Below are 18101 nucleotides of genomic sequence, written 5' to 3'. Positions count from 1 at the left end.
TCCATAAATATTCCCAAGGCAGGACACCGTGCAGGAAAGGTGAGGTATCTGGAAACAATCCACCAATTCACTCAGTGTTAGTGATTCCTCTCCCCTTGAATTCAACACTCACCAGCTCCATATGCCTCACACTCTCGTGTTTTGGCAATAAGGCATAAGTATAAGGTTGGTCAATGGAAGGTCAAAGGATCCAGATTCTTTAATTATCCAAGTGTCACAAGAACAACTCTTGATTCAAGCCAAACTGACACTGCAAAGCAAATCCAAATCAAACCGAATCCTCCTCTGTGAAACGCCCAGCACCACTGTGAAAATGAGGGTCACGGCGGACCTCAAGAAGCAGCGATGGATAAGTTCTCACCCCTCTCCGCTGACAATCTAAAGATGTGGATCACCTGCTGGCAACACAGCCCGGGGGGCAGCTCCTCTGAAGCGTTTGAAGGCTCCCACCGATGCACGGAGATCCGCAGCCAAGTCCCGTCCGTCACTACTGATTACTGATAGGTGCCGTACAACCACGCCCCGACATGTTTCGTCATATCAGACTTCCTCATGGGATTGGCTGTACGGCACGGCACCTCCTACCCTTATACTCCTTACGTCTTTCGACGTAATGATATGCAAATCTGTGTTCGCATTCCCAGATGCCTCTGCGGCCCTCAAAAGCAGCGATGCTGGGCCGATCACGTACATCAGAGAGCAGCTAAACTATACAAATATCTTGAAGGTAACTAAGCAAACTATAATCAAATATAATGCATAGATCGGGTATTGAAACTCAAAAAATGGTGAGACAAACTGTTTTAAATCATAGATCTCATTCGTTGAGTGATAATCGGCAGTATATCACCAACCCATTGATTGAACACTCCCCATATGAAGTATAGAATCATAGATCAACAGTGTTGCATAATAGAGTTACCCTAGCGGTTTGTGATATATGGTCAGACGAAGCAGCCCATACATTACCCGACCATGGACATAGATCGGGGCATTTTCCTAAATAAATCCATCATTCCCCCTAGCTAGTAATTATATTTGCACATGGACTTTTCTTTGTATCTAATCTGAGTAAGACTGGATTCACACCTATGCATTTTTAGTGCTTTTTGCATTTTGCAGATTTGCACTACAGAACGTGTTCCATAGGAAATCATGTTAAATGGACTGTATTGCAAATCTGCAAAATGCAAAAAGCACTAAAACTGCATAAGTGTGAATCCAGCCTTACTTCCTAAATGGTAGTGACTGCACATATCATATGAATATTGTTTGTGTGTTTTTCCCATTATTTCAAGAAGCACTCTTTTTATGATAACTTATATCTTACTGTTCTAATATCTTACAGTAGAGTCGCTGCTTGTGTCACTATATTATTTCACTTTAATATTCATTTTTATCTCAAGCACAGTTTCTTTTGATTTTTTAAGTTTTAATGGGTAGGGCAGCCAGAATATATAGTGATTGACTTTATCCACCATTGGCATAATCAAGCTGAGCTGCTTTAGACAGGAAGCCCAGAGAGAGGATTGAGGGCCTGACAATGGCTAAGGCTCGGTTCACACTAGGACGACTTGTCAGGCGACCTAGGTCGCCTGACAAGTAGCGTCCCGTTCAGTACAATGGAACCGTTCTAAGGGGAGCGACGCAAGTCGCTCTGACTTAGAAAAAGGTTCCTGTACGACTTCGGGGGCGACTTGGGGCGACTTGCATAGACTTCTATACAGAAGTCATTTTGCAAGTCGCTCGTGCAGTCGTGTGCAGGTCACCTCGGTGAGGCGACCTGCTAGTCGTGCCGCCTCTGGTGTGAACCGAGGCTTAGGGGCAGCAAGGTATAATTGGGTACACCAGCAAACAATGGATGTTGTTTGTCTTTCAAATATTGTAGTTTATCGGATGAGCCACATTACGGTTTCAGATTTTTGCCTGGATTTCAACTTTAAAGCTTAACACCACCAATACACCACTGAATTTCATATATGGGAGCTGATATACCTGCTAAAGGATTTATACTTCTGTCTATTCGCTCCTGAGACTTTCACAGACTTTGCAAGACAGACCAGCCAGCATTGTCACCCGACTTTCCTCTGCTGGATTTATACAACACAGTTAGGCAGGGATGTGCGGTGAGGTCAGTGGCTGGTGAGGCACTAGCTAGTATTAGAGCCAGATACACGCAAGTTACATACGCCGCAAACGTTAGAGCAAGAGCAGTAATTTTAGCACTAGACTTCCTCTGTAAACATGTAATCTGTAAAAAAAAATTAAGCATCGCCTATGGAGATTTTTAAGTACTAAAGTTTGGCGTCATTCCACAAGTGTGCGCAATTTTAAAGCGTGACATGTTAGGTATCTATTTACTTGGCGTAACATCATTTTTCACATTATACAAAAAAAAATCGAGTTATCTTTAGTGTTTTTTTTTTTTTTTTTTTTTTTTTAATTCATGAAAGTTTTTTTATTCTCTAGGGTGTCTGCTAAAACAATATATATAATGTTTGGGGGTTCTGAGTAATTTTCTAGCAAAAAATGATTATTACATGTAGGAGAGAAGTGGCAGAATTGGCCTGGGTGGCAAGGGGTTAATTACCATATGTAATCTGCAAATAATTGTACTATATTTTCAAAAACTGTACTCAAGCAGGTGGTTTAATGGAGAAATTACTGAAGTTTGAAATTATAACTCAAACCAGTAATTTCACAGTAAATAGATAAATAATAAATTATTATGTTATAACATATAGCATATAAATATATGATTTAGCTTGAATATAACAGTAGCTTTTCAACAGCAGCAGATTCTCATTCTCCCTCTTAACTGTGTGAAAAAACATGGGATTGTGGGTAAATCTTATACCCATAAACACATGTACCGTATATACTCGAGTATAAGTCGAGTTTTTCAGCACATTTTTTTGTGCTGAAAGTGCCCCCCTCGACTCGAGTCAAGCACTTTTCTGCAGCAAAAAAATTCATTTTCCGAACCGATTTTGGGGCCCGTATCTCAGGGCCACTTTGTGCTAGGAACCCCATATTTGGTGTGCAAACCCAGTGGAACTGGTACCATAACATATCCAAAGCTGGGGTTCCTAGCACTAAGTGGCCCCGAGATACGGGGCCCCACAATCGGTTCAGAAAATGTCATTCTCTGCTGCAGAAAAGTGCTTGACATTTTCTGAACCGACTTTGGGGCCAGGTATCTCAGGGCCACTAGGTGCTAGGAACCCCAAATTTGGTGTGCAAACCCAGTGGAAGTGGTACCATAACATATCCAAAGCTGGGGTTCCTAGAACCAAGTGGCCCCGAGATATGGGGCCCCAAAGCCAGTTCAGAAAATGTAATTCTCTGCTGCAGAAAAGTGCTTGACATTTTCTGAACCGATTTTGGGGCCCTGTATCTCGGGGACTCTTGGTGCTAGAAACCCCAGCTTTGGATATTTTATGGTGCTAGTTCCACTGAGTTTACACACCAAATTGGGGTTCCTAGCACTAAGTGGCCCCAAGATACGGGGCCCCAAAGTCGGTCAACTGTGTCCATCTACAGCAATGTCATTTCGGGACCATTTGGGTTCAGAGACCCCAAATTTTGGCTGCAGCTAGGGGGCATCTAGGAACCCTTAACTACCGAGTTTGAAGTTCGGGGTACCTATGGCTGCAAATGGGCACAGTGAGGCATGCAAATGGGCACAGTGAGGCTGCAAATGGGCATTGTTGACCCTCTTTTCCACTTACAGTAGCTGTGCATTTCTCACCCTCGTCTTATACTCGGGTCACTAAGTTTTTCCCATTTTTTTGTGGTAAATTAGGGCCTCGACTTATACTTGGAACGACTTATACTCGAGTATATACGGTATTTCCTTGTAGTTAAGAGGGCTGGGCTGGAAGGGAGCATTTGTCTTTTATAACACTGCAGTGAGAGGCGTGCCTCCACTGCAGCATTTTTATTGGACAGCTGGGGCTAATGGTAATTTACCATTGGTCCAAGACTCCAAGCTGTCCATTGAGCTCTGTGCTTCTGAAAAGAACTGTGAGCCCAACCTCCTAGTCTGCTGCAGAGTGTGCCAGCTTGTATTTAAACTGTATGTAGATTCTGACAGGCTGTGCAAGGAGCCCCATATCTCCAGAACCATAGGTATTTTTTACCAGTGGTAGGGTAGGACTTAGGCCACCTACCCCCCAAATTTGGGGTCTCTGTGACCTCAGGTCGCCGAGCTACGACCATCAAAGCTCAATATTTTTTTTTTTAAATGTTCATAGCAAGGGAGGCTCTGCCTCCCCTGACTGCATGTCCCTGCAGCTAGGTCACCTTCTTGACCCTAACTTATGATTGAACTGTACAGCAGCAAAAACAGACTTATGAGGTCATCCTTTTCTATCTCCTAGTATCAGCAGGCTTGTAAGTCTTTACAGTGGGCAATTATACTTGTTGCTTTTAAATTATGCTTTGTTATGCCTAATAGTTACATAACTATATAACACAATATCTCACAAAAGTGAGTACACCCCTTACATTTTTGTAAATATTTTATTATATCTTTTCATGTGACAACACTGACGAAATTACACTTTGCTACAATGTAAAGTAGTGAGTGTACAGCTTGTATAACAGTGTAAATTTGCTGTCCCCTCAAAATAACTCAACACACAGCCATTAATGTCTAAACCGCTGGCAACAAAAGTGAGTACACCCCTAAGTGAAAATGTCCAAATTGGGCCCAAAGTGTCAATATTTTGTGTGGCCACCATTATTTTCCAGCACTGCCTTAATCCTCTTGGGCATGGAGTTCACGAGAGCTTCACAAGTTGCCACTGGAGTCCTCTTCTACTCCTCCATGACGACATCACGGAGCTAGCGGATGCTAGAGACCTTGCACTGCTCCACCTTCCACAGGCAGTGGTTGTCTTGGAGGTGTGTTTGGGGTCGTTATCATGTTGGAATACTGCCCTGCGGCCCAGTCTCCAAAGGGAGAGGATCATGCTCTACTTCAGTATGTCACAGTACATGTTAACATTCATGGTTTTCCCAATAAACTGTAGCTCCCCAGTGCCAGCAGCACTCATGCAGCCCCAGACCATGACACTCCCACCACAATGCTTGACTGTAGGCAAGACACTTGTCTTTGTACTCCTCACCTGGTTGCCGCCACACACGCTTGACACCATCTGAACCAAATAAGTTTATCTTGGTCTCGTCAGACCACAGAACATGGTTCCAGTAATCCATGTCCTTAGTCTACTTGTCTTCAGCAAACTGTTTGCGGGCTTTCTTGTGCATCATGTTTAGAAGAGGCTTCCTTGCTGGGACAACAGCTAGGTAGACCAATTTGATGCAGTGTGCGGTATATGGCCTGAGCACTGACAAGCTGACCCCCCACCCCTTCAACTTCTGTAGAAATGCTGGCAGCACTTATATGTCTATTTCCCAAAGACAACCTTTGGATATGATGCTGAGCACATGCACTCAACTTCTTTGGTTGACCATGGCGAGGCCGGTTCTGAGTGGAACTTGTCCTGTTAAACCGCTGTATGGTTTTGGCCACCGTGCTGCAGGTTAGTTTCAGGGTCTTGGCAATCTTCTTAGAGCCAAAGCCATCTTTATGTAGAGCAACAATTCTTTTTTTCAGATCCTCGGAGAGTTCTTTGCCATGGGATGCCATGTTGAACTTCAAGTGACCAGCATGAGAGAGTGAGAGCGATAACATCAAATTTAACACACCTGCTCCCCATTCACACCTGAGACCTTGTAACACTAACGAGTCACATGATACCAGGGAGGAAAAATGGCTAATTGGGCTCAATTTAGACATTTTCACTAAGGGGTGTACTCACTTTTGTTGCCAGCGGTTTAGACATTAATGGCTGTGTGTTGAGTTATTTTGAGGGGACAGCAAATTTACACTGTTATACAAGCTGTACACTCACTACTTTACATTGTATCAAAGTGTCATTTCCTCAGTGTTGTCACATGAAAAGATATAATAAAAAAATGTGAGGGGTGTACTCACTTTTGTCAGATACTGTATATATATATATATCTTTCATTACAGTTTTTTTAATTACTTAAAATACATTCTGTGCATGTGAAAAATATAAATAGGCCAGGGGAGCTATCGGTTCTCCCTCCTCTCACTGTTATATTGTATATTTGTGTAAGAAATAGTAGAAATCTAATTTGCATTCAATTTGAAAACTGATACACCTGAAATGGCAACCAGATATGTCATACCTGTTGAAACAATTCCAAGTGCAAGTCCTCGTCGCTTTTCAAAATACTGGCAGGTTGCAGTCACCGTAGCGGTGTACAATAATCCGCACCCAAAACCTAAAAAAAAAATTTTAAAAATATGTTCTTAGATCCAAATAGTTACTGCGGACATTTATACTTTTACACTGCTTTATTAGAAGATAAGATCATCAGATTTTTTCCAGTTATTATCATCAAAGGAAAAAAGTATACATTGGGTAATCATTATACACCCGTGCCTTCGGCCGTCTTTACCAACACGAAATTCACAGATCAGCATGGATCTTGACACACATCCCATACTTTATATCATTACTGTAGATCAGAATTCACACGCGTTCTGATCTGTGCATCAGATTCTCACAGATGTAAAGCCGGGGATGCACTTGGAGACCCATGCAGGTCAGAGCAGCTGGACACCTGTCATTGATTTCAACACGCTGCCTGTATGGAACACCTGTGTATCCCACGTGGATAAAGACGTCCCCCACACAGTTGTACAGATCGGTACTCCTGTGTGAATGATGCCTTACAGGAGCAGAGATAGAAGTTTGAGTTGTTATAGACAGGCAGATGTTTCAGAGAGAGCAACACATGGAAATACATCTGCATATTCAATTCACTGCTGTTTCAAACATAATTCGCCCATCAGACAGAAGCAGTATGTGTGTGTTTTAACACCTTCCTTCCCTTTGAAAAGAGAGACATATTAGCACTATTGTACAGAAATTTTTCAGCAGATTTAAAAAGTTTAAGATTATGCACTTGTGACATGGAAACCCTTCAATATTTCACCCTAGTTAGCCCTAAACAGACCGATTGTCACCTGACCATTGCTTTTTCCCATATATCTGGAGTGGGATTAGGCTATTTATGGCTATTCTAAGGAACAAAACACAACCATGCTATGTCCATCAGTATTTAAAGTGGGGGAAAAAAAGGACAAACAGGCAGGATTTTAAACGCAGAAGAGACTTGCTTTAGTCTCGTTTGCATTAAAGTTACTTACCTGCCTGTCTGCCCCTGTACACTGAGCTCACTGTAGAAATTCAGCAATTCTGGGCACTTTTCTTCGCCCAGGTTCCAGTTTCTTGGGTTTCTTGCGGCCTCTCACTGGTTTCCATCCCCCCACCCTCACACAGCTCCCAGGAGAAGCTTAGTGGCATGGTTGGCTTTTTATGCATTTATCCAGCTACTTTTATGGATGTTTTGTTTTTAAGTTTCTTTCATAAATTTAGGGTGGTATACCCACCCATGTACATCAATATTTCGACTACTTTACAAAGAGTCATCTATACTACGCCAGTAGGCCAGGAGCTTCTCATCAATTGTAAGTGGAATATACTGAATCTTATATGTAAATGCTTGGCACCTTCCCCCTTTTTTTTGCTCTATTTACTTATTAGCGCTTTTGATCTCCAGGCATCTATCTGTGCTTCTCCCGAAGAATTGAGACTCCTCTCGTGAAACGCATGGAGACCTAGCACAGCTATCCTAGACTACTGACAGTCATCTTTGTGACATATCTGGGTCTCATGGAAAGGTTTATTACATGAATGTAAAATTTACCAATATGTTGATGCTTAATATATTTTCTTTTTTCTGTATTACATGTTGTTTTTAAATGTGTCTTAAATAAATTCATTAAAAAATTTTACTTGGTACGTTTTGAGGCCTGCTCTTTAAAAGTCCCATGGGCAATTTTGTTTTTTGTTGTGTGCAATGCATATTTATCACTTTTAAAGACCCTGCAAGCCCAGAACAATACCTGTTGATCTGTCAGAAATGCACTCAGCTCCTAAGTTCTGTTGTAGACTGGACTTTTGTGGCTTAGGCGGTGTCAGCCCTGCCCAGTTGTCTTTGCTAAACTACTCAAACCCTCCCACTGTCCTATTTACTTCAAAATAAAGAATAATTGTTCTGAGGTCTCAGATAAGAATTAGGAGGGCTAATTTGACTCTTTTGAGGTAACACAGGCTGCAAGAGATAGCTACGAATTACTGAAGGGCTTAACAGGTATTTTTATTTGTACTCATTTTTGAATAGATACATGAAAATATTTTTAATTTTATTTTATAGTAGCAAACATGAGTAGTTGTTGTTTTTACATACACTTTAGATTTAATTCACCATACAATAATCATAAATAAGACAAAATGTAAACATGTTTAGCCATGGGAAAACTAAGTGAGCCTTGAGTCTCACATCCTCCTTGGCTAGTACTTGCAAAGTGTTTTTCGCTGCATCAGTACTGGCAGACAGCCAGCAGTTTTATGCTGACTGTTCTATATGTGGTGTCACTTCTGTTCACACACTGAACAACAGTTAACCCGCAGAGTACAGAAGCAGATGTCGTCAAATGTTTTCTGTTAACAGCATTAGCAAAGTAAGATATTCACATCAGGTACAATAAGACAATATCAAGGGGCATATTAGTGTCATCTGCACTAGACAAAAAAAAATGGCAATATAATAAGTATACCCATAAGAATATGCTGAAAATGCTCTTTAAAAAAAAGTTCAGAGATATATTAATGTAATTCACAATCAAGGGGGTATATTATAGACAACCCCCACATTTATTATGTTTAATATATAAGGCTTAGTGTAACAGATGTTTGTAAAATATATATTATATGTTTATTTACTCAAAACGTATTATGTGATTGGAATCTAAGCAATGCAGACACACTTCTTAATAGGTGTACCCAAATGTGCAGCCTGTGACACAGCTGGAAAAGATATAATATCAAAGCAACAATAAACAGTTTACATAAGCAAAACCGTATCAGATAATGCCCTGCGTTCTATAGGGCTGTAAGCTGGAACACAATAATGTAGAACTGCAGATGCTGTAGGATTTACATGGCCTTCTTTATAATGGTATCATTTGGACTTTGCAAACATATGCAAATATCAGGTAACACAGTGGCTTAGTGGTTAGCACCCCTGCCTTGCAGCACTGGGGTAATTGGTTTAAATCCCAACAAAGACGTTGCCTGCATGGAGATGGCATGTTCTCCCTGTGCTTGTGTGGCTTACCTCCAGGTTCTACTATTTCCTTCCACACTTCAAAGGTATTCTGGTAGGGAACCCCTGTATAAATTGGCCCTAGTATGCACTGTATGCATGCATGCAAGATAGAGACCTTAGACTGTAAGCTCCTTGAAAGTAGGGATGGATGTGACGGTGCAATATGTAAAAGCACTGCATAAACTGTGAGCACTATAAAATATCTGTAGTAATAATAAATTCTGTGTGGTTTAATCGGTAATTCATCTTTTCTCTGTAGTCATTCAGCAAGGATAATGATTCCACTCACATTTATATAACTACTAGAGCTAAAAAAATGTTTTTATACAAAATAAACCAGTAATAACTTAAACTCAACTCTTTGTAAATAAACTATTTTTTTAACAGTAATGAAATATATGGCACAGTAAGTGTCATGTGTACATAAATGTCTATGCAGAAGAGCAAAAAGTTCATAAGAAGTCCAATTGGAGCATTCAGGGTAACTTCCCGCTGAATGCACCTCCTCTGAAAAGAGGTGAAAGAAAAACAGCAGGGTGCAAGCTGAGTGTAATATGTTAACAGATTTATTGTGATGAAAAAGACAAATAGCAACTCACATTGTGACTGTTAAAATTAGGCTCATCACATATAAAAGGCTTCCGGTGGACAGTCTCACAACAACAGGGAACCTCAGACCAACATAGAAACGCTGGGTGGCTGGATATACCTGCAGGACTAAGAGAACACACGGGGGGGGGTGCCAAACTTAATGCAGTATTAAATGTACTGAGAAACACTAGTAAATTAGCAACTCAAATGGGAAGGAGAAATGGCACTTTTCGTATGCAGTCTCTGAGCATTTCAGCTCATGCATCTGGGATAGGAAGCCTCTTCCTAAAACTTGCAGCCTGTAAAGTCCAGGTGTCAGGCTGGATGAGAGCTTAGATGAGGAAGTGGAAACCTACAAGATGGGTAGGACGTGAGCATACCAGGCGTGATCACTGCACTGTCACACTGTCATCCAGCCTGACGTCTGTACTTTCCAGGTTGCAGGCTTTAGGAAGAGGCTCCCCATCCCAGATGCATGAGCTGACCACCCACGGATTTTATACAAAAAGTGAGTTGTTAATTTACTAGTGCTGCACTTAGTTTGGCGCCCCCTGGTGTGTTCTCTTAGTCCTGCATGTGTATCTATCCAATCAGTGTTTCTATGTTGGTCTGAGGTTCCCTGTTATGGGAGACTGTCCACCGGAAGCCCTTTATATGTGATGAGCCTGATTTTAACTGTCACAATATGAGTGGCCATTTGTATTTTTCATCACAATAAATATGCTAATATGCTACACTCAGATTGCGCCCTACTGTTCTACTTATTAGTGTTACCCGTTTACTATATTTGAGATTTAATGTCTCTCAGATATGATCTGAGTTAAATGAGAGTCCTTTGACCATGAGTGAAAGCTTTAACACAATAACAAAAATGTATTGGTATATAGTAAAGTAGGCCTAGACTAATACACACAATCTATCTATTTGTACAGGGAAAGTGTAAAAATCATGGATTATATGAAGGAATACAGAGTAAATTCCTTAAAACATTAATCTACAAACAGTAGGACATAAAAGACTTAAGACCAACATATTTAGATACAAGTACAAGGGAGATTTCCCATATTTACCATTCCCATAGAGGTTCCATTCACGTGACTGCTCTGCCATAGAGTGTGTGTTTCCTTCCCATCTAGTCTGTGTATATCATTACAGGCTGATGCCTCATTGGTTGGCATAGCTTGGCTCTGATTGGTGGGCTTCCCTATTCCTGGTTAAGGACTGGCTACATCTCCAATCCCTATACTTTGTATAAGTCAGCCCCCTTTAATGCATATCCTTGTGACTATTCTGAGCAGGAGATTAACTTGACCTTTTTCTGGGAAGTTAAGTATTGAATGCGGGTTCTCCTCCCTTCATTGCATATCCAAACATGGGATCCTTTGAAGTGAATATGTGTAGAAAAATGAGGTTTGGGTCCCATTGTTTAGATACACAAGCCTAGGCACCGAATTGTCTGGTTTAACAGACACTTTTGTGAAGCTATGTTGCACGCCCTCCATAGATACACGCTAAATGAAATATATTCATAATTACAATATTTTACAGCTATTAATGGAGATTTCACATAAACTCATAAGGCAACGGCGTCATTGCATCACTTTCGGTTTTCGGGCTGTGGAGCGCAGATCGTCACGGCTTCCTGATTTTAACTTTTTGCTTTGTAATTTTTTACTAAATGTGAGTACCCATCAACTGTGTGAATAAATACTTGGTTGTTTTTTTTACGGTAATACACTATGGAGCTTCTTTCTTCTCTATATGTGGGCAATATAAGAGGCTAGTCGCAAGGAGACCACTTACACCGCAGACACGGAAGCACTTTGCGGACACAGGACAAGAGGTTTTCCTATTCCGCATGCTACACAGTGGCTCATACTGTGAAAGTGAAATACCTCCTTGTGGGGTGAATAATAACAGTGAGTGCGTTTCCTATGGTGCACCTTTTCTAAGAAGCACAGAATAATTTGCACATTGTCACTTTATTTTGGGCCTTTCAACACACCAGTACCTAAAGGACTTTATATGCACGTTGAGTCCAGTACCACAGCATTATTATACACTGGTTATATTGTGGATTTTGCACAGGAATATACCTTTTTATTATTTTATTTGTTTGAATGCACATATGTTCTTTCTGATTTTGTATTTTATGAGCATTTATCACAGATAGTGGTCCTCTGATTAGGAAGCTTACATACACCACCACACAGCAGGACATAACAGTGCGGATATTAATTAGTGTTTTTTATAATTTTTTGTGTTCCTGCACGACAATCATTATTGCCAATCCTTTGCACATTTGCACATTTTATGCACTATTTTATGCACTGCTTTGCACATACTAAAGGAACCCCTTTATCATTTAGAGTTTTTGGATTAACTCATAGTAAGAACAGCGCCATTTCTATCCCTCTCTTCGCATATTATTCAAAATTTTACGCTATTGTGAATTTATTGGTAGAGGCTACAGTTCTTTATATATACTTTGTATTTTATACCATAAGCGCGGGGGTCTACACTACCTCTACTTTACTATATACCAATACGTTTTTGTTATTGTGTTAAAGCTTTCACTCATGGTCAAAGAACTCTCATTTAACCCAGATCATATCTAAGAGATATTAAATCTCAAATACAGTAAACAGGTAACATCAGTTTTTCTTTAACCACTTGACAACTGGGCACTTAAACCCCCCTCGTGACCAGACCAATTTTCAGCTTTCAGTGCTCTCACACTTTGAATGACAATTACTCAGTCATGTAATACTGTACCCAAATGAATTTTTTGTCCTTTTTTTCATACAAATAGAGCTTTCTTTTGGTGGTATTTGATCACCTCTGGGTTTTTTATTTTTTGCGCTATAAATGAAAAAAGACCGAAAATTTTGAAAAAAAACGCATTTTTCTTTGTTTCTGTGATGAAATTTTGCAAATTAGTAATTTTTCTTCATAAATTTTGGCCACAATTTATACTGCTACATATCTTTGGTAAAAAATAACCCAAATTAGTGGATATTATTTGGTCTCTGTGAAAGTTATAGAGTATACAAGTTATGGTGCAAATCATAAAAAATTGATCACACCTGAAGTACTGACGGCCTATCTCATTTCTTGTGACCCGAACAAGTCAGGAAAGTACAAATACCCCCCAAATGACCCCTTTTTTGAAAGTAGACAATCCAAGGTATTTAGTAAGATGCATGGTGAGGTTTTTGATGTTGTCATTTTTTCCCAAAATTCTTTGCAAAATGAAGATTTTTTTTTTTTTCCCCCACAAAATTGTCATTGTATTAGGTTATTTCTCTCACATGGCATGTATATACCACAAATGACACCCCAAAATACATTCTGCTACTCCTCCTGAGTATTACAATACCACATGTGTGGGACTTTTTCACTGCCTGGCCACATAGAGAGGCCCAACATGCAGGGAGCGCCATCACGTGTTCTAGGAGCATAAATTACACATCGAATTTGTTGACTACCTATTACACTTTTGAAGGCCCTGGAGCACCAGGACAATGACACGTGACACTGACATGGCACTGATGACAAATGGCACTGATACGTGGCACTGATGTGGCACTGATGACAGATGGCACTGATACGTGGCACTGACACTGATGTGGCACTGATGACAGATGGCACTAATACATGGCACTGATGACAGATGGCACTAATACGTGGCACTGATGACAGATGGCACTAATACATGGCACTACAGATGGCACTAATACGTGGCACTGATGACACGTGACACTGATGACAGATGGCACTAATATGTGGCACTGATGACACGTGGCGATGATGACAAATGGCACTGATGACAGATGGCACTAATATGTGGCACTGATTAAAGATGGCACTAATATGTGGCACTGATGACAGATGGCACTAATACATGGCACTGATGACAGATGGCACTAATACATGGCACTGATGACAGATGGCACTGATACGTGGCACTGATGACAGATGGCACTAATACGTGGCACTGATGACAGATGGCACTGATACGTGGCACTGATGACAGATGGCACTGATACGTGGCACTCATGACACGTGACACTGATGACAGATGGCACTATGTGGCACTGATGACAGATGGCACTTATACGTGGCACTGGGGACAGATGGCAGTGGGGACAGATGGCACTGGGGACAGATGGCAGGGACATGACAGCAGGGACAGATGGCAGGACAGATGGCACTGGGGACAGATGGCAGGGACATGACAGCAGGGACAGATGGCAGGACAGATGGCACTGGGGACAGATGGCAGGGACAGATGGCAGGACAGATGGCACTGGGGACAGATGGCAGGGGCAGATGGCTGGGGCAGATGGCAGGAGCAGATAACTGTGCTGACACTTTTTTTTTTTCTGTTTACTCACCGCCGCAGCGGTTCCGCTCTCCCTCCTCACACGCTGTCTCTGTGTGAGGAGGGAGAGCCGGCGATGAGAGAGGATCTCATATGTTTACATACGAGATCCTCTCTCATTGGCAGAGCGATCGCACTGTAAACAGCCGCTGTCATTGGCCATTTACGGCGATCTGTGACTGGCTGTGTCCGAGGGACACGGCCAGCACAAAACTTCCCCGATGCGCGCCCGCGGGAGCGCGCAACGCGGAAGTAAAAGGGAGGACGTCCAGGGACGCCCTCCCGGCAATTGGAGTCCGCGCTGTAGCCGTCTTTCGGCTATAGCGCGGACGCCTAGTGGTTAAAGTGGTTCTAAAGCTAAAACATGTTTTACCTTAAAGTGGTTGTAAACCTCAGACATGAAATATGAACAAAGCTTCTCTCTCTATAGTGTGTGCCTGTCTCAATCCAGATCACTAAGTGTAATTTCTGTCTGCTGCTCCTTTCCTCTGCTATCAGCATGAAGCACTTCTGATGAGTTTTCATGACAGCAAGAGAAAATAGTGACAGGGGAGGGCACAGCTTGTGAATGACAGCCCCAGCTCTGTTCCTGTGTGCTTTGTAAAGGGGGGGGTGGCTCTTCCCTCCAATCAGCTCTCAGACCTCTCCTCACTGATGTAACGTCAGCTCCCTGCCCCCTGCAGATTCTGTGAAGGGGAGAGACTACTGCAGATAAACAGGTACAACTTATGTAGGAGGATTTGTTTCATCTCTGTGTATCACCTGAGGCCAGTCACTTCACAGGGTATATGTAAGGGTTTACAGCCACTTTAATGCATTCTCTGCATTTAGGTAAAAAATGTTTTGCCACTGGCTGTGCCCCCCCCCCCCCCAACACTTGTCTAAGTCCTGTATCGATCCATCACTGTGCCTATCTGCAGTTCTTCTACCCTCTCTTTCCATAGGAGAATAGGGCAGCAGCGGGTGCCATTAGCTCTTGCTGCTGTCATTCAACACCTGTGAAAAGTGGGCAGGGCTGACCCGGGCTGTGTGTGCCTATGGGGGCACCTGAGCCAAGCCACAGCTCCCTGTGTCCATTCAGACATGGAGCCACTGCCCCCGCTATCTTTCTTTTCTCATTGGCTTATTGACTTTGATTGACAGCAGTGGGGAGCCAATGAGGCGGCACTGCTGTCTCAGCCAATGAGGAAGGGAGTCCCAGGCAGCCGAGTCTCTCGTGCAACATGGCTGGATCAGCGGGAGCGCAGGTAAGTATTAGGGGAGCTAAGGGGGGCTGCTGCACACAGAAATTTTTTTTATCTTAATGCTAGAATGCATTAAGGTAAAAAACCTTCTAACTTTACAACCACTTTAAAGTAAGCCCATACTGAGAAAATATAGAGGCTGACCTTTCTGACCTGCTATTGACAACTTTAAATATTTGGCAGTCTCAGAACACAATTTCTGAATTGCTGACCAGGAGCCAGAATGCAAAAAGTGGAGGAAAAGCAAAGCCAGGTCATATCTGCATATTTAAAAAGTTTTAGAGTCCTTAGATAAAAAGACAACCAGAAAATTGGCATTCTCACAAGAAAAGGTCAGCAGTGGACGCCTTCATATATTGAAGTCATATTGGCATACACACAGCATTTGTAATATTACTCAAACATAGCAGAGGTAAAACTGAATTTAAAATTTTTGATACAATAATGTAACATGATCTACATTTCACATGCAATACATTAACACTATGTTATTATTCCAGTGCATATTGTAAATGTACTTTGTTTCATGAAACATGTTACTTACCAACCATAAATCCATATGAAAAATAAAGGAAGTAAATATTTGGAGCAAAGCTGCTCAATATCAGACCCCCGCCTATCAAGAAACCACTGAAAATGGCAACTGGTCGAGCGCCAAAAGAAGAGACACAAGCGCTACACAGGGGACCTGCAAAAAAAAAAGATAATGGATTTTATAATAGCTGTTTAGTTTCACATGCAGCATGAAGCACTGAAGTGTTTAATGACTTTCTTGTCCCTTTCTGCTCTGTGAGTGCCCATTAAAGTAGTTAAAGAAAATAGTCAGAATTAGAGATTAAAAAGCCAACAATACCCATGCAACATCTCCAGGCATCGAAGGGATAAGGTCATCCAGTGCCGCGGTAGGGCTGCTGTGGGGGGCACCAATCCAAAAGCCCTTGGAGAATGAAACACCGGCCGTTCAGGGAGCCCGGGTGATGTCACAGTTTTTTGTTTTTTTTGGGGGTGGCAAAAAAGTACAACCCTAAACCCCCCCCATGTCTGGTGCACTTACCCCATCTATGCAGCACTTCATCGGCAGCTTTCCTTGCTCGGCGGTGGTGACAGCTTTCCCTTCCTCTGCTCTCCACGGGCATTGACGGCTTCCGTTTCCTTCCTCCTCCTCGGCAGCCAATCGGGAGTGTTTTCTTTTCCACCAATCGGAAAACGGGTCTCACACCTGCTTCTGATTGGCCGGATTGAGGATCAGTGTTACAACAGCGAATAATTATTCTTTGTTGTAACATCTGGGTGGACTCATGGCGCAATGCTCTGTGCTCCAAGCCCACCCTATTTTGAAGCCTATGGCTCTAATCAGGTGCTTCAAAAAAACACCCCGCCGCTGTAATTCAGGCACGTGGCATCCTGAAAGGGGCCAGATGCATGAATAGGGGGAGGCCGTGATGGCCGTGGATATATTCATGCTATGCATGAATCTATCTATTATACTTATAGGGGGTGGCGTGGATAGAGGGGGCAGCGCCCAGGCGCCCCTAATGGTCGGGCCACCACTGCCTAGGAACCTAGGTGACTGATAAGTTGGCTTAAAAGCAACCCTGTTATTACAAAAAAAAAGAAAGAAGGAAAAGTTTTACAGAAAAATGGCTGAATGTCACCATGATAACCAAACAATAAGGCATTTCAAGTATGACCTAACACAGTGGTAAATGTGGAAATACCTAGATACATCCCGTTCTGATGTATAAACCAAGAAAGAATACCCTATGGGTGGGACTTTAGAAGACCACCAACACTAATATATGTATAAAAAACGTCTTTGTTTTATCTCAAATATTAAAAATCAGACAAGTGAACAAAATATAAAACGACGTATGACATCTGGTAGTGCATCCAATAAACATAGCAAACCACATAAAAAAGTCAAAACAATTGCAAAAAGACACTGATACTCTCCGATGGGTAAAGACCCTGATCCCCGACGCGTTTCTGGTTTTTTACACCTTCGTCATGGGTATATGATGGAGAATGGTCACATATATTGGTTCAATTGGAGCGATTCCATATCAGGAACTTGAAAAATCAAATATCAAGAAAGGCATAGGACGTCACTCAAAACAAATATTGTTGGCTTGAAGAAAAACTGTTCTCACATGATATAATAGCGGGTATATGCCAGTGATAGGGTTTCAACGATAAATGCTTTAAGAGGGCAGTAAGGACGGAAACAGACCAGAGCCTCAAATAGAACTACAAAGCTAGCGAATGCTAGCCAAAGGTCCCTGACTTCCAATGCCCTATGGTAAGGTTATTAATGTACAGGACGTGGCCCCTGTGTAGCTGGCACAGCATATACCCGCTATTATATCGTGTGAGAACAGTTTTTCTTCATTGTCTGATTTTTAATATTTGAGATAAAATAAAGAAGTTTTTTATACATATATTAGTGTTGGTGGTCTTCTTAAGTCCCACCCAGGGAATATTCTTTCTTGGTTTGTCCTATCAGGGATGGGACCACCACACTTTCTCTGATATGGTGGAAGCCCCTCTTTTTTTCCGTTCTGATGTATGGCTGGCAAGCCTCAGCATACTGACTAGTAGACTGGTAT

General features: G+C 41.9%; 1 protein-coding gene across 1 annotated transcript in view; it reads right to left on the bottom strand.

Annotated features, from left to right (window-relative positions):
- The window catches only part of SLC16A9 (solute carrier family 16 member 9), a gene marked incomplete in the record, with an annotated part of 79130 nt that overhangs the window by 20388 nt on the left and 40641 nt on the right, over positions 1-18101 (bottom strand). The window contains 2 exon segments of the mRNA XM_073596306.1: positions 6226-6321; positions 16040-16183. Coding sequence (XP_073452407.1) covers positions 6226-6321; positions 16040-16183 — 240 coding nt within the window.

This window comes from Aquarana catesbeiana, linkage group LG08, assembly GCF_042186555.1.
Source record: "Aquarana catesbeiana isolate 2022-GZ linkage group LG08, ASM4218655v1, whole genome shotgun sequence".
NCBI classification, from domain to species: domain Eukaryota; kingdom Metazoa; phylum Chordata; class Amphibia; order Anura; family Ranidae; genus Aquarana; species Aquarana catesbeiana.
The sequence above is the reverse complement of the archived record's forward strand: the minus strand, read 5'-3'. Positions and strand labels throughout refer to the sequence as shown.